Source organism: Equus przewalskii, chromosome 31, assembly GCF_037783145.1.
Source record: "Equus przewalskii isolate Varuska chromosome 31, EquPr2, whole genome shotgun sequence".
NCBI classification, from domain to species: domain Eukaryota; kingdom Metazoa; phylum Chordata; class Mammalia; order Perissodactyla; family Equidae; genus Equus; species Equus przewalskii.
Window position 1 is genome coordinate 6,788,147 of NC_091861.1, and position 16,930 is coordinate 6,805,076.

A 16,930-nucleotide genomic window follows, 5' to 3' on the forward strand; every position below is an offset into this window, starting at 1 on the left:
AAAACAACATTCACATGTGACCTGGGCTCCACGTGGGACACTAGGGGGCGGCGGGGCCTGCGGCAGGATGCAGCGTGACCAGCCCCCAGGCGTTCACACTCAGTCAGCCCAGAGTCCTCAGGCCAGCCCACTGCCCTGCGCAAGCGATGGCGTCAGTGACACACCTCCACGTGGCCAGAGTGAGAGGAGGCCAGCCCCGGGCTCCCCAGCGCAGCTGTCCCCAGGCCCTGCCGTTCTGAGAGCTGGGCACAGAGGCTGGGGAGGGCTGGCTTTCTGACTGCCCGAGACGGTCTGAGTTCTGTGGAGCACCCTTGGGGCGGCTGTCACCTCTGATTTCACACATTTATGAACTGAGGTTCCCCAGCCCCCTCCCAATGCACAGCGAAGTTGGCCCCGGGGACCTGGCAGCTCACCTTGACCTCGTAGCCGGTGAGGAACTTCATCTCTATGGACTTCTCCCGTACGGCCTCCCTGTCCCTGTCCGCGGCGGCCCTGATGATCTGGGCGGAGGCGGCACCGGGGGCAGCACAGACACAGCAGCTTCTGAGGGCCAGGGAGCCACACCTGCCCCTTTCCCCCAACGCCAACCCCGCACTTTTATCCTTTCCTCTCCCTCCGAGACCCCAGCCAGTGCTACGAGGCTGACGGGGCAGTGGCCTCACCCATTGTCCCCAGACACTGGGGCGGGCAGGAGCCTGGTCGTTCTCCCTCCCTCCCTACCTCCGAGCCCCCGAGCATCCCGGTCCGGCCTCAGGAGGGCGTGGCCCCTACCTGAATGTAGAGGTCAGTGAAGGACCTGTCGTATTCCCGAGTCGCCCCAAAGTCCAGAAGAGCCACCTGCAAATCGGCAAAAGCAGGGAGGTCTGCCCAGTGGGGCGGGGCGGGGCAGGGGATGGACACCCCAGATCTCGGGGCCCCAGGGCCCCCTGGGGCGCCCCGCCCAGGGGCTCACCTTGTGCTGCTGCGGGTCGTAGAAGAAGTTGGACCAGTTGGGGTCCGTCTGCATGAAGTGGAACTCGAAGAGCTCCCTCAGACACAAGACCAGGATGTTGTAACAGATCTGCGGCGGGCAGGGGCTCCGGGTCACAGCAGCGCCAGGCTGGCTGGTGACCCTGAGTCTGGGGTCATTCTCCCGCCCCCATCTTCCACCTGCCCCACTTCCTGCCCAGATGACTTTTGGTTCCAGTGTACACCCATGGGGAGAACACAGCAGCCTTCCTGTCCCCTTCAGCCACTGGCACCAGTGCCAGCTTCATCCCCATAGGGAGCATCTCAGCTCCAAGGCCACCGTCAGACACACCTCGTTCCGGACCTCCTGGCTCAGCCCCTCCGCCTGGTCCAGGGGAAAGCCGGACACCAGCTCTGTGGTCAGCACGTGGGGGCTGCAGAGCTCGTCCACGATCTCAGGCACGTAGAAGAAGGGGTGGTCCTTCAGCAGCTCCCTGGCAGGGGTGGGAGGTCACGCTGCCCACAGATCCTCCCCACCTCAACCCCCGCCCTGGGGTGACACCCAGGGCGACGAGGAACTGAGGCCGCCAGGGGCAGGCCTGCTTCTCACTGGGCAGGATGCAGCTATGACCCCAGGCCTCGACCACAGCCATCCTCAAGGCCAGAGGAGCCTTCACCCCCGGATGGGCTGCCTAAAGCAGCCCCTTCTGCCTCCCCAGTGGGACCAACAGACCAGGGGCCAAGGTCAGCTGCCTGGCACGGAAGCCACGTGAGACATACCTGAATCTCCGTGCACAGGCAGCCTCCCGCTTGTAGTCGCACTCAAGGGCCAGCTCCCGCCTCAGCACGTCGATCAGGTGCTCGGGGAACAGGCCTGGCCAGGGAGGAGGGCATGAGGGCGGCTGGGGGCTCCTCAGGAAGGCCCCCTGGGGTCCCCAGAGTCCGTCCCAAATGCCTGCCCTTGACCAGGAGCCAGCCTCAGACCTTCCGGAAGCATGTTGCTCATGTTCAGCACGGCCATGAGATTGTTGACATCACTGTTGATGCTCTGGGCCACGCCAGGGTACTGCAGGGGGACAGAAGGGTTCCCGGGCAGACGAGCAGAGCCCCTGTAGGGGCCTCGCTCTCCCAACCACCTGTCAGCTTCCCAGCTCTGTCCCACCCAGACCCCACACCTTGGGTGAGTCAGAGCTAAGACCCAAGGATGCAGCTAGGCCCCCGGGGCCCCAACACAACCCTGTGCTCCACTGTCTACCGCCCCCAACACCCTCCATCCCCAGGAACAGCCGCCCACTCAGGGCCGCAGCTCAGGCCCAAAGCAGACAATCACTTGTCCCCTGTCCCTGCCGCACTCAACCCAAGCCTCCCGGGAGGCTCTCCCAGCTCCCCCAGTCCCTCACTTAGCAAACACTTCTCGGCACCCAGCGCTGACAAGGCACCGGGGACAGAAATGATGAGACACGGGCCCCGCTCTGGACGAGGCGGCTCAGGGGGACAGGGTGTGGAGGCCCCCACGTTGCAGGGCCCGGCTCTGGGATGAGCGCACACGCCGGGTGCCTACCTGGATCTTCATGGCCACCTCGCGGCCACCCTTCAAGCGGGCCAGGTGCACCTGCCCGATGGAGGCGGCCGCAAAGGGCCGCTCCTCGAAGTACTCCAGCTTGTCCCGCCAGTTGGGGCCCAGGTCCTTGTTGAGAGTTTTCTGGAGGGAGAACCAGGGAGGGGCCGTGAGCACAGCCCGGCGCCTGGGACACACTGAGAAGCAGCACAGTCCACTCCCTCCCACGGGGCCACCTCAGCTCCCCTGCAAGGGGAGGTGGGGCCCTGAGGACCAGATGCCCCAGCCCCGCCTGCCTCACCGTCATCTGTTTCAGCGGCATGAAGTCAGCGCTCTGCCTCACCCGCTCAAAGATCTTGGCCAGATGGGGGTTGATGAAAGCATCATCTGGAAGGCACCAGAAAATCAGAGAGCAGAGGGCTAACCCCTAGAAGGTCAATCACCCCGGCCGCAGCGCAGTCTCCTGGGAGAAGTCGGATGCTGATCTGCCCTTCTACACAGAACTGAGGTCCGGAGACAACAAGGCCTGTACAGGCCCAGGGCCACACAGCAGGCCCAGCCTCAGATGCCTCCTCACACGCTGGGAGCATTTTCCCCACCTGGCACACAGGCCCCTGAGGCTGTGGACAAAGGCTTCAGAGAAGACACAGGGACACTGACCTGGGTTGCACACTCCTGGGGCACCGCAGCCACCAACCAAATCCGGAGACACCCTGGCACCTGGCCCATCACGCCCCCTCCCAGGGCCACGGTGAGGCCAAAGCCCAGCCCGGTATCAGGCAGTGGGAGGCTCTCTCAACTCACCCGGTGACCCAAGAAGTGGATTTCTCAGAAATAACAGGCATAGCTTCTTATGATTATAAAAGAAACAAACCGAGAAAATAAAGTCTAGTAAAATGTTTAAAATGCTCATGAGCTCAACACCGACAGAGAACCACTGTTCTTTTTCCTTCCTGACCCTTTTTCTCTGCGTTTTTTCCTCACTGCCTGTTCCAGCCTGCTGTCGTCGGGCAGCGGTCTTCCCCGAGCACGTCCCCACGTGGGAACATCGTTTTCTGAACCATCCTGAAAGGGCGCTGCGGGCGGAGCACGACTCCCCCACAAGCCCGGCCCGCGGGTCCCCAGCCCGCCCGCGGCTCCACTGCTGTCCCCAGAGAAGTCGCCATCCGTGGACGGACTTCAGGCGCGCCCGCCCAGAGGCTGCCCGGCCCCGCCGCCCGCGGAGCGCGCACTCCCGTCCCGCCCCGGCCCTCCGCTGAGCCGCCTTCGGTGCTCCCACTGAGCGGCGGCCTGCCGGGCGCTCCTCCCTGGGGGGCACAGTCGACGCCCTCTGGCTCCCCACCCTCCGCTCTGCTCTTGGGGCCACAATGAGCCAACCTCCTGCTCAACTGCTGCGGCCTTCCCCAGCCTCCCTCGCTCGGGGCCACACGGCCCAGGTCCCCAACGTCAGGGACAACGTGGCAGGCCTCTGAGCTCTCCCACCAGCGCCCTCCGACCCACACGGCAGGTGGCTGCCCCCGGACTCACACCAACTTTTGAGATGCCCCAACCACCTCTGGCTATCTCAAAACCCCCAGAAAGCAGCAAGGAAAACAAGCGTGGCTCCTGCGTAGGACGCTGTTTAAACATCCCAGGCGGATGAAGAACCAGGACTCAAGCAGGAGGAGCCAGTGGGCGGCGCACACACCTCCCGTCCCTCCCAGGTGGGGCCCCGCGCCGTCCCCGCTCCGCGGCCCCCCACAGCCCAGGCCCCCCTACTCACCCTGGATGCTGAGCATCTGGCCCAGCTTGAGCGCCGCGCCGCGCACCTTGCACAGCGTGTTCACGATGCGCTCCGCGTTCGCCTCCGACAGGAAGGGGCTGGAGTCCAGCACGGCCTTTTTCCCTGCGGGCAGGAGCCAGCTCAGCGCGCCCAGCCCCGGGCCTGCCCTCGGGGCGGCTGCAGGGTCCCAGAGGAAGAGCCGGGCGGGCTCAGAGCCCCCGGACGGGGCACTACGGGGCGCCGCAGCTCCTCTCCCTGCCCCCCACTGGCTGTGTGCCTCTGCAAATCCCTCGCAAAAACAGGGACAATAAGAGATTATCAGGAGCGGTGGGATTTTTAAGTGTCATGCAAAGAAACCCAGCAGAGAGCCTGAAGCAGGGGGCTCAGCACCGCCTCTCCTCCTGGGGGTCCCTTCGCCTGGTGACGCAGTTCTAACCCCGCGTCTCCCACTCACGTCCCCCAGGCTGCGTAAGGCCCTCCAGGGCCACTCCGCTGTCCCCAGGCCCAAACCCAGGTGAGGACAGCCAAGTCATTGTCCTTCGCCCCCCACTGTACTGGACAAAGGTAGCCAGCACCCCTGGGGTGACTGCGCATCCGCGGCAGCCAGCTGGCTGCAGTGACAGCACAGTCCTCCGGGAGGGGAGCAGGGTGGAGGACAGCACTCACGGCTGGTGCCTGCCCCGGCCCACGGCCCACAGAGACCCCTGCAGCTCGCTGTAGCCAGCTGGCCCCTCAGGGGTGCAGACGACCTTCAGGGGTGGCAGGGTGCAGGGCGACGACATAGAGAGGCTGCAGTGAAGCCGAGCCCTGCTGAGGTTTGGCGTGCGCCAGGGGAGCCAGGGCCCTTTCTGGCTTCCGTCCCTGTGCCGGCCACCGGGCCTAATACTGAGTCTGCCCTGGCCCCGAGGTGGGGAGAGGCCTGAGCAGGGGTCCGCCTCCCAGCCAAGCGGACGCCCCTCTGCCCTCCCTGAGCCCCTCCAGCACCCCTTCTCTGGGCCTCCAGCTCGTGACATCCGTGTCTTCCTGCGCACTGTCCCGTGAGCCCAGTCAGATCAGAGGGCCCTGAGGGCCGCCCCACCATGACTGGCACTTTCCTCAGCCTGCATCACCTCGGGCCTGGCTCAGTGCTCAGAGGGGGACTGAGCTGGGTCCCCAAGAAGCAAACAGGAGAGAGGGCCAGGGTGCCACTGCCCTCTGCCCCAGGGCCATGTCCAGCCTGGCCTCTGACAGAGCAGGGGACTGCGAGAGCTGGAGGCCCTGGACACCGAGTTTGCAAAAGAGAAGCCCCAGGGAAAACACGAAGATCTGCCATCTGAGGGCAGCCACGTCCGGCTCGTCCCCAGGGTCCCAGACAGCAGCACGGGGTCCCGGGAAGGTGAGAGACTTTAGCTCCACACAGGAACAGGCCAACTGCCCGGGGGTCAGGGAAGCTGTGGCCCATGGGCAGGGTCACTCCAGGACAGCTAGACCAAGAAGGGTCCCCGATCAGCCCCTCGCCTGAGGGGCAGCAGAGGGCTGGAGCCAAGGGAAGGGGAGCCCACCCATGTCCGCTCTGCCCTCACGCGCCCCTGGGCCCGTGGGCTGGGGACCCGGGCCTGTGTCCCTAAGGAGAGGAGGGGAGAGGGAGGGACGTTGGAGAGGCGGCCACTGCCCAGCAGGAGGCAGATTTTCTCTGCGAGTGACACGCACAGCAGGCCTGGGCTGACAGCAGTGCTCCTGAGATTTGGGGACAGGACCCGGCCCTCTGGAGCTTTCCAGGCAGCCCTCCCCACAGCTGGCCAGTCCCCACAGGCTGGGCTATGTGCCTGGGCATGGCTGGTTCTGAGAACCACCTGGGGGAGCCGGGGGGGTTCAGGGGCATGGTGGACATTGCCCCCACTCAGGAGGGGCTCCCAGGACAGAGCTGGGCCGGGCTGGTCAGCGTCCCCCAGGCCAAGGGGTTCCAGAGCCTGCTCAGGAGGCTGGAGCATAGCCCGGGGCCTGGCCTGAGCCCCAAGTCCTACTCTTGGATTAATGGTACCCAGGCCCCTTGACCCCTGGCCGGGGTCACCACTTCCCTGACAGCAGACACCAGCTTAATCTTGGAGCCAGTCTGGCCTCTTCCCTGCCTGGACGAGGTGGGACGGAGAGCTCGCGGGGAAGGGCGGGGGGTGGGGGGGGCCTGGAGAAGGATGGCTTCTCCTTCCAGAGGAAGCCAGGCTTCAGTTCCCCAGGCGTCTCCACACCAACACTAAAAATACCCTCACTGACGCCTCCCCATCCTCCGGCCCCTTCCAAGGACACACATGGCATCATGTCCCCATCCACAAGGGCCTGTGGGGAGGGCCCCTGTCCCCACAAGCAGGTCTTGCAGGTGAAGAGGGGCCGTCCAGGTGGCCCTAGGCGAGCCCGCGGCCGCAATGGCAGCCAGGAGCTGCAGGGCAACAGGACAGGGTGTCACTGGGGGTCCCCACAGAAGGGGGAGGAGGTGCCAGGTCCTGGAATGAGTCCTCTGAATGGGGCAGGGGCACCCAGCCCAGGACTCCAAAGAGCAGGGGCCAAAACCGAGGCTCCACCTGGAAGAGGGCAGGTGCGCGGGCCACTGAGGAGCCGGGAAAGGCCGGGGGAGCCAGGCAGGGAGCAGGCAGCCTCGGGCCTCAAACAACCTAGGGGTGCCATTTTCGCAGAACACAGGTGAATGGTGCCCCCAGAGGCCGACACTCAGGGAACACAGGAGGGCTGGGGCTGACAGCCCACCTCCCAGGACCCACCACCCAAGGGCCCAGCTCACCTGAGGAGTCCTCAGAACGGAGGCTCTTCTTGGCGACCTCAGCCAGTGCCCCGAAGCCCAGACCCACGGCCAGACCTGCAAGGAGGAAGTTGAGGGCACTAGGCAGTCACAATCCACCCACCAAGCCCGGAGCAGCCCCAGAGGACACCCGCCTCTGTTCCCCAGGGACCCTTGCTGTGAAAAGGAAGGAGAAAAGTGGGAGATACACATCTGTTTTTTTTCAGAGATTCAGCTCAGGGCAGGTGCTTTCCGTGAAGAAGCTTCACCCGTCCCCTCCACCCTCCGCTTTGCTAAGCTGTAGGCTCATGGGACACAGATACTCCCCAAGACGGCGCACATCTGGGAAACACGGTGGGAGGACCCAGCACACATGGATCAGGAATGGCCTGTGAGCCAAGGACGTCCTGACAGCACCGGGCACCCCCGTGGAACACAGCCGCCCACTTCCAAGTCTGTGGAGACCCTCCAGCACTCTAGAATCCTCACACTTCGTCACTGCAACTGGAAAGAAAGGCACCACCACAGAAACACAAAGCAGTCGTGGGTGGCAGGCAGAACACTGCGCAAGCACAGGTGTCCCCGATCCAAGCCGTGGGGACTCACGGGGCTCGGGCCGCAGCCCTCCCTCGGGGGTGAGCAAGGACCCATCCCGCCCACCCGGCCCTGCGGTGCGGACAGTGATCTAAGGACAAGGGGGTCCCAGGCCCTCCCTCCCCCTTCCGCAATCTTCGAAGTCAAAGTTCATTAACACATCTGTCGAGGGGCTGGAACTGGATGATCCCAACTGTCCAGGAAAGGCCCGAGGACAGAACAGGTGCCACTAAGGCTACACAGAAAGTCCAGGAGCCTGGCCCAGGGCCCATGTCCTCTACTTTTCTGTGTGTACGTGTGAGGAGGATGAGCCCTGAGCTAACACTTGTTGCCAATCTTCCTCTTTTTGCTTGAGGAAGGCTGTCGCTGAGCTAAGACCTGTGCCGGTCTTCCTCCATTTTATGTGGGATGCCACCACAGTGCGGCTGGATGAGGGGCGCTCGGTCCACACCCGGGATCGGAACCTGCGAAGGGGAGCACGCAAACCCAACCACTACACCACCAGGCTGCCGCCGTTTCCTCTACTTTAACCACAGCTGCAGCTGGCTGGGACACACACACATGAGCAGAGAGGCTGAAGAACACGTGCAGGAGCACACTGACCACAGAGAAGGGACAAGGACCCAGGGAAGACACCTAGCAGGCCCTGAGACCAGCGGGCCCTGGTGAGCACAGCCCTGGGGCTGGGCCACCAGAGCAGCGGCCCCCACGCCTGGGGGAGGGGCTCACACGGGCGCTCTCCTCCCCGGGCAGGGAGGCCTGCCCATGCATCTTGACATTGCGTATCTTCTCCAATGATCTTGTACTGTTTTTATGAAAAATATTATTGACTTTACTGAAAAATGTATTTAACGAAAAATAAATTTTAAGAATCAGAAGAAGATAACCTAACTTTAAAACACATTTCTACGATACATTTTACCCGCTGTCAGCTCCGCTCCCCAGGTCACTGTGAGGGTCACTGAGCTGAGTGAGGCAAGAGCCCCAACAGGGCGGGGACGCGGAACACCACCGGGGGGTTGCTGTTACTGCCGTCACTCCTCTTCAAAATGGTTAGGCCCGCGCCAGCCAGAAGAAATACAACGCCAGCCACAGATACAATCTCAAATTTCCTAATCACCACATTTCAAGAGGCAGAAAGAAGCATGTGAAATGAACTGTGATCATATATTTTACTTAACCTAATATATCCAAAATGTCACCGTTTCAACAAGTACCCCGTATAAGCATTGTTAGGGATAGTGTACATTATGTTTTTTGCACCAAGTCTTGGGAATCCAGTGTCTGCCGTGCCTCGGCACCTTGCAGTGTGGACCATGTTTCGAGTGCCAGCACCGCACCGCTGGTGGCTGCCGGGCAGGAGGGCAGGGGGCAGGATATGCCACGCTCTGCAACCCCAGCAGAAGCCAGTGCCCTGGAGATGGCCCTCAGGTGTGAGCCCAGGGCCCAGCACAGACATCTGGGTGTCTTGGGACGAGGGGCCAGGCCCGTCTTCCCTCTGACTACCTCCCCCAGCTCCAGAGGCACCAGGCCCAGAGCTGGAACTGCGCCTCGGATCAAACATTAACTCCCATCCACCCACGGGCTCCACCCCTCCGGGCACTGTCTGACTTGGCCAAATGAATGAGAACAGGCAACACAGGCCTCCCGACTCGGTGACTTTTAGCCACGGCTCTCGGCATCTATACTGTCCCTGCCTGGACCAAGTCCAAAGACACCCACAGAAGAGGCAGATGGCCTCAGCTGTCAGCCGGCCTGGCCACTGAAGCAGACGCCCCAGCCGTGGGGCAGGCCGCGCATGCCTCCTCTTGCAGGTAGAGGCGGCCCGCTCCCCCTGCTGGCGCCCTCGGATGCTCTGTCCAACCGTCCCCTGGCCATCTCCAGGCTGCAGGGCAGAGCCGAAGCCCTCCAAGGGCAAGGACCTGTCCTTCACATACCGCCAAGAGAACATTCCGCCAAGGAGACCTCAGGCTCCTTCTGTGGCCCCACAAGCTCCCTCAGGACCGGCCCGGTGCCAGGCCCGAGGCGCTGCCAGCAGACAAGCTCCCCGCTGCAGCCCAGCCAGCCCGGCAGCCCTGACCTTGGCCTCAGGAGCTCCGACTCCAGAGAACCAAGAATAAACTGGCTCTGCAGCCGTCCCCGCCCAGGCCACGCTGAAGGCAGTTCTCAGAAGCTTGTTGAACGGGAAGGACAGGGCCCAGCCAGGCTCTCCCCCCTCCCAGAACCAGGTGGGACCTGGAGACAATTCCTGGGAGATGAGTGGCTCTGCCTCGGATCCCCTCGTCCTGGGGAGGACACCCCAGAGGCAGTGCTCGCTCACTCTCTATGTGTCACCCGTGGCCTCTGCTCCCCACAGCCCCCTGCAGCCCTCAGGACAGCACCCGGCTCCATATCCTGATCCACGGGCAGGCCCGGCCAGGCCCACACAGCCTACTCGGGAGTCCTGGAGGAAAACCAGCCAGAGAACCAGCTCTGTGGGCCCAGAGCCACCATCAGCAGCCCGGCCTCCATCCGAGCCTGTGAGAGGTCGCCAGCCCCTTCCAGGAAAGTTCCAGATACTTCTCTCACAAAGAGAGGTTTTAGGGTGAAGAAATGGAGGAGGAGTAGCAGCGAGCACAGCTCGCCCCCGGGGAGGAACCGCTGGGCCGGGTTCCTGGGCTGCGGGCCTGCTCGCCCCCATCTGATGACGTCCCTCTGAGGTCATCAGAGGCCCTCCCTTGAGCAGCCACTGGGCTCCTGCCCAGACAGCACCAGAGCTTAAGAAAAGGTGGAGGAAGCACTCCACAGAGTCTTCTCCGGGTTCTCAGGAGCTGGCCCTCTAAGCCCAGAACTGGGCCGGGGCGGTTACAGATGATGACACACCTATCACAGCCGCTCTGCCGGCCACAGGGCAGGAGGACTAATTACAGGGGCCCACGGGCCCAGACTGCCAAGCGCATGACGGAACCTCCTCAGCTCCGGTCCCAAGGGTGTCACAAAAAAGAACACGGCCCTGGGCGGCTGGTGACTGAGACTCAGCTTCCTTACCTGTAACTGGAGATAATAGCCTCGCAGAGCTTCAAAGGGGGCAAAGCAGACACAAAAGCCCCTTTTCAAGCGCAGTCGGCCCACCAGATCCACAGGCGCCGAGCCCACGCATACAGAGGACCGACTACAGGACTTGAGCATCCGCAGATCTGGGAATCTGCAAAGGGTGCAGGAACCAATCCCCGATACCGAGGGACAACTGTATGCCCCTGAAAAAGCAGAAACCAGGCTCCCCCACCCCTGCCAAGGGTGCAGAACTTCTCTGGGACCTACAGGCGTCTGTCCTGCTGCCTTAAAGAGCTCCGGAGGAGCACTGGCCACCAGGGGAAAAGCAGGGGCGTGGAGGTACATCAGGCCGTGAGGCTGGTGTCACTGCGTGCCACCCCACGAGGGGAGGCCAGAGCAAAGTGTGCCTCATACACAACCCTGGGACCTCAGATCTCCACAACCTCGATGAAAATCAAGTGCCCTGTGGATGAATGTTTGCGGGGGAAGCCAGACTTTAGACAAGTCAACATGGGGCACCATGCCAGGAGGTCAGAGCACACAGTGCTGCCACAGGAGGTGTAAACATCCTCGCCCCAGCCAAGGGGTCCAACGGCATCACCACTGCACGATGCCTCCACAAGGCCCCTGGCAAGCCACAGCGGGGTCTCCGTCAGTGTCTGGAAACAAAGACCGTGGAATGAATCTACCACAACACTCAGTTATTCAATTTACTATCCTTTACCTGGGAAGCATGTCCTTTGTGCTTTTGTATTGTTAAAATGTCCTCTAAAAAAGATAAGTAAAATGATGGTAATAGCTGATGGTAGCTTTAGTTTTGTTTTGTTTTAAATGTTTTTGGCAACATAAAAAAATAACCGACTATACCCATTCACCAGTGTTTCTTTGTTTTTAATTCTACCACTGAGATGGGGACACAAAAGCTTGAAGGGAAGGGGCATAATGACCCCAGAGAGAGCTGTGCACTGATCCATTAACAGCACCCCCAGGTAATAGCAGAGTCTTCAGGATGTTGCTCTCTTTAATCAAATCTCATACCCACAGATCATCCTGCCTGTAGCATCATGGCCATAAGATCCCACAGCCAAACTGGACTTGGGACTCTGGCCCCGCTCAGCATCGAATGAGCCCCCAAACCACAAGGCTCCTGCCTTGTCCCGCCACACAGCTGAACCCCCGCTGCTGACCGTCCCAGACAGACCCCCACCTCCCTCGGACCCAGAGCAAAGCCTTCCCTTCACACCCCCAGTGTCAAACCTCCCCAAAGTCAGTCTATACCCCAAAAATATCTCACCCCCAGGAGGGAAGAAAGGCCAGAAGTGTTTTCTAGAATAAAGTAGAGCAGTGTTACTTCAAGCCGTTTAGACTGACCCACCAGTAAGCCGTGTATTTCACAACGCAATGAAGAATGTGCATGAATAATGTTTATATCTCTGAAACAAAAATATTTTTGCAACGTGTACCATTGTTTCCAAGACCTATGATATGAATTCTGATCTTTTCCTGTTCAATTCCATTCTATTTACTTTGTTTTTTAAGTGCTGGTCCTGACCCACTGAATTGATTTCACACTCCCAAAAGGGTCGTGACTCACAGTCTGGAACCCCTGGTGAGGCAGAAGGCCCACAGCTCCCCTCCGGAGCCAGAACAGCACGTCCTCCTCGCTCCCATCCGGCCAGCTCCAAGCCTGAAACACCAGCCGCCGACCGCCTGGGCAACAACGTGGGCAGCTCGGAGTCACAGCTGCGGGCGGAGCTGAGGCACGCAGACACGGGAGGGCTCCCGGCCTCGGGCGGCTGTCAGCACGGGCTCAGAGGGCTTCTGACGGCGCGAGGCAGCCACCAACGCCAGGCTTCTCCTCACCCCGACCCAGCTCCCCTGGCTGCCCATATCCTGCACCCCGAGGGAGCCCTGCACCCTGGTTTCACCACAGCTGCCTCTTTGTCCCACACACCTTCCCGTGTGTCCAGTGTCTTCCGCTCCAGTCTGTCTTCCTTAACCCCCCACCCAAGAGGGCTTGACGTCTGCCAGCTTCAGCAGGACCTCACGGTGTTCCACCAAGTTCTAATTTGCCATCATGACCTTCATCCTGGCCACTTTCCCCAAACACATCCTCCACTTCCCCACCCCCGCAAAGACGCCCGAGGACTCCAGCCATTCTACCACGCGCCAGTCAGACCAAGCCTTCCGGGCCGGGGCTCACATGAGCCCTCGTCCGTGCGGAGCGAGGGGAGCAGGAGCATCACAGAGAAAAACGACACGGCGAGGAGAGGGCAGTTCCTGCCCTCAAGCCCGCGGAGAAGAAAGAGAACTGCCACTCAGTACTTCAGTAATAATCAGCGTTACCCAGCTCACAGCCACCTGCACAGCAGGCGACGTGCCAAGTCTCCGGGGAGTGAGGACACCAGAGGTCACCAGAGCAGTGATTCTCAAACTCATTCTGGTGTGGCACCCCCGGAAGTTAGGACGCTCCACGAGGAACTGCTCGGAGTACTAACCCATTACAGTGAAATAAAGCAACCGTTTCGTGCTGAAACTCAGATGACACTTGATGCTAAGTAGCTGCAGATGCCAAATTTTAAGATAACAATTGTGGAAGGAAATTTTAGAGTTGAGAAAATTCCATCTAATTAATCCAGTTTGCTCTGCACGTTAGGAAGACAGCCAGTCATCATTCAATGTTAGAACCACACATCGGTCCAGCTCCCAGAGCACCAGGTTATCGGGGAGCACAGAGCCAACCCTGAAGGAGGGGTAGGACGGGGTTTCCAAAAGAGAAGAGGCAGCAGAGGAGAAGAGCATGCATGACGTACAGTACACGGCAGCGGAGACGTGCGACAAAGCAAAGGCAAGCAGCTGATCGCTCAGACACACACGGGGCCTTCGCAACACAGCACTGGGACCCGGGAGACCTCTCCACCACACAGCCTTGCAGATAACCACTCGCCCAAGGCTGGTATGTGAATCAAGTTGCCAAAACTGTTACTTTCAACAGTTGTACTGTCTGCAGAACCTACTGAGGACAGGCGGGCTTTAACGAAACGCACTCCAGTCGCTCCATGTTCAAGTTCACCACTGCAAAGGAGATGGTACTTGCAATAGGAACATATGACAACATGACGTCATAAAAGCAGACACAACTGCTCTAAACGTCCACAATAAAATGATCCTTCAACCTGAACATTGTGTATTGGACACAGTGGCTATTCAAACCTCTAGAGAAAAGAACGAATAAAGCTCACAACTCTACAGCATGTTAAAATGGAATTGACGCCACAGCTGCTCAGGGCCACAGCACCTTGTCACCGTTCCACTGACGTCCCACAGGCCTGTGGAAATCCAGCAAATGGGCTCCCCCAAGGGCTGGTCCCAGGGGCAAGAGCCACTCTGTCTAGGAGCTAAATGGCCCCAGTGAGCAACTGCTCCTCACTCCCCAGCCTCCCCCTGCAGAGGCCTCCAACGGGGCTGAGCGGCAGGGAGGCTGAGACAGGAGGAAAAGGCTGGTGGTGCAGACGCTGCCCTGTGGGTGTGGCCTGAGGAGCAAGGCTCTCATGATGTGGCCTCGGCCACACACCATCCCCAGGGTGAGCTGAGGCACAGTGGGATCCAGCAACTGGACCAGCCACTCCTGGAAAATTTCCAGGAACGGCTAACACAGGAGCTACCCTCCCCAGGACACCCCTGCGTCCCCACCCTCTTCCACCTCCATGCAGGCCCCACAGCAGCCCAGCTCCACTCAGCCACGATCGGCATGCCAGGGCAGGTGAGGAGGCACAGGGCACACAGCCGCCTTACCTCCAAAGTTGGCCAGCCGCCCAATCCGCGTGACCGGCACCTTCCGCTCCCGAGCCCGATCACTGAGCTAGAGGGGAAAAGAGAGACCTCAGGGTCGCAGTGAAGGGGCACAGGGGCAACCTTCAGGGGTTCACGCTGCCCCACAGCCACAGCCCCTCTCCACTCCCAGTGGCAGCAGCTCTGCCTGCAGCACCCTCCACCAGGAAGAGGCTTCCTGACCCTCCAGACCGTGACGGCCAGGGAGCGTCCCCAGAGGGGGCCTGACGCCAGCAACACTGCGGGAGCCACCCCAGCCCCACTCCAGGGGCCCGCCCAGACGCACCATCTGCTTGTGGGGCTTGTTCTCAGGGCGAGCCTTGGCCTGTCGCGCCTTCTCAATGTCCTCAGCCGTGAGGCCCCCCATGGGGGACTGGTCCTGGTGCAGGAACCTTCGCTGAAGGCCGGTGGCAAAGAACGGGTCTCTGGGGTCTGCAAAGAGCCTCCCGTGCACCCTGCCCAGATGGGCCGTGGCCTGGCCCGGGAGCCCGCCTTCCCCAAAGGGGCCACCAGCGGCGTAGGCAGGAGCTGGGCCCTGGCTGCTGCCCTCCTCCCAGGGTGGGGGCGACGACTGGGCAGGCGAGGAGGCCACAGGGAACTCGACTTCCAGGTCGTCGAAGCCCTGGGTGGCGTAGGGGTCTTCACGCTTATCCTGACCCTGCAGGGAACAAAAGCCAGCGTGAGTGGACCAAGTGGCCAGGCAGGAGCTTGTCACTGTGTCCAGCGCACTCTGCGTAGGACAGCACACCCCCGCCGTCCGCCCCCGAGGCCCACGGCCATGGCCAGCTCTGATTTGAGCCCGGCAGCCAGGAGGCCCGGGTTCCAGTGCTGCCTCCACCAGGCCTCGCTGGGTGGTCGTCGGGCAGACCAGGCCTACAGGGTCACCGAGCACTGCTGGGCGCCCAGCTCGGACGAGGCGAGGGACCACCGCTCCCGGCAGCAAGTTCCTCAGCTGTCCGCCAGGGCCAAGGGGAGGCCTCGGGCTCTGGGGAGGGTAACGAGGGCAGAAGACGGGCACTTCAGAGGGAAAGCATGAGCGAAGAGCAGCCGGGCGAGGGCAGCACCTGCCGGGCCGGCACTTGCTGTGGACCCTGCCTCCACCAGGCAGCCGTGGGTGTCCCCACAGAGGCTCTCACGGGAGGGCTGTCACAGCCAGGACCAGCCTGGCTGTCCCTGCGAGCTGGGGGACAGGGGCAGAAGGAGGGGGACACACCACGTTTTCCTTGTCGAGACCTGACCTTCAGGCCCAGGTTCTTTCTACTCTGAACCCTGAGTGACCTTGAGTGGGCTCCTGACCCCTCTCTGCTCCTTCCTCATCTGAAACTCGGGCTCCCCAAAGTCACAGAGCGGGGCCACAGACAGGGCCAGGGACCTTCTGCAGAGGCCATGATGGACACAGCACCAACTCCTGATGGGGCAGCGGCCTGGGTCCCCTGACTCACTGAAACAGGCTCCGGGCACACAGTGCTGCCCGAGGGTCCCCAGAGCCGCAGAGACCCTGGCCTCCTACTTAGCCTCATGAGACAGCAGGCAGCAAAGGAGAGACGCTGCGCCCTCCGCTGGCAGGAAAGAGGCTGGCCACGACTGTCACCCCATAAATGGGAGACCGAGGCTGGGAGCTGAAGTGATCTGGTAGAGGCCCCCAGCCGGCCAAGGGCAGAGCAGGGACCCCAAGCCAAGGCCTGTCCCCCGGGCCACCTGACAGCACCTCTCTCAGAGCAGAAATAAACCATACTCAGACTCAAGGGGCCCCTCTCAAGAGGGCTGCGGAAGCCCTGGAGGGAGGGAGCCTGGGGCAGGGTCCCCTCCTTCCGGCCCTTAGCTCCCGCGAGGGCCACCCCGCCAGCATCACCACGACCTGTGTATGTGGCTGCGAAGGGGCTGCCGTGCCTCAGTGGGACCAGATGCGGTCAGTGTCTGCTGAACGAGTAAGTGAACAAATCCCACGAGGAGCTGGAAGGAGAAAGTGTCTGGAAGACCTGGCCCTCCGTCCCCTCAGAGAGAGGGGATGCACCAACAATCTAAGCATTTAGGGAGAGGACAGGAGCACAGAGGAGGCCATCGCCCCACTCAGGGCCTCCTTCGTGATGGGGGACCACCACCCCCTCCTACGTCTGAGTGACGGTGCTGTGGGACAGCCCTGCCTCTTCCAGAAACGGGGCCAGAGGGTGGGCGGGAGCCTGGGCAGGAGGCCCCTCGCCCAGGGCTGGCAGCTGTCTCACTCCTGGGCCCCAAGGGAGCCAGGCAGTCACTTCCTGGGTGTCCATGGGCAGAACACCTGCCAGGAAGGGGTGACTCCTCACTAGAAAAGGCACCTTTGAGGAGGCCAGGCCACAGCTCGGCAGAGGGAGGGAGGGCAGGGAGTCCAGACGGGGAAGAGGACACAGGGCTCTGGTCCTGTCACCCAGTGAGCACCGCCTCCCATCACACTGCTTAG

The 16,930-nt window shown here is 61.7% G+C and overlaps 1 protein-coding gene across 9 annotated transcripts in view; it reads right to left on the reverse strand.

Annotated features, from left to right (window-relative positions):
* The window catches only part of COQ8A (coenzyme Q8A), a 48,605-nt gene that overhangs the window by 1,283 nt on the left and 30,392 nt on the right, over positions 1-16,930 (reverse strand). For all 9 annotated transcript variants that reach the window (XM_070602642.1, XM_070602643.1, XM_070602644.1 and 6 more), the window contains exons 3-14: positions 14,780-15,151; positions 14,458-14,524; positions 7,039-7,113; positions 4,269-4,391; positions 2,808-2,893; positions 2,510-2,650; positions 1,933-2,014; positions 1,729-1,822; positions 1,301-1,442; positions 953-1,060; positions 772-837; positions 414-500 (exon numbers count right to left, since the gene is read on the reverse strand). In XM_070602642.1, coding sequence (XP_070458743.1) covers positions 414-500; positions 772-837; positions 953-1,060; positions 1,301-1,442; positions 1,729-1,822; positions 1,933-2,014; positions 2,510-2,650; positions 2,808-2,893; positions 4,269-4,391; positions 7,039-7,113; positions 14,458-14,524; positions 14,780-15,151 — 1,443 coding nt within the window. The remainder of the gene's footprint in view (positions 1-413; positions 501-771; positions 838-952; positions 1,061-1,300; positions 1,443-1,728; positions 1,823-1,932; positions 2,015-2,509; positions 2,651-2,807; positions 2,894-4,268; positions 4,392-7,038; positions 7,114-14,457; positions 14,525-14,779; positions 15,152-16,930) is intronic.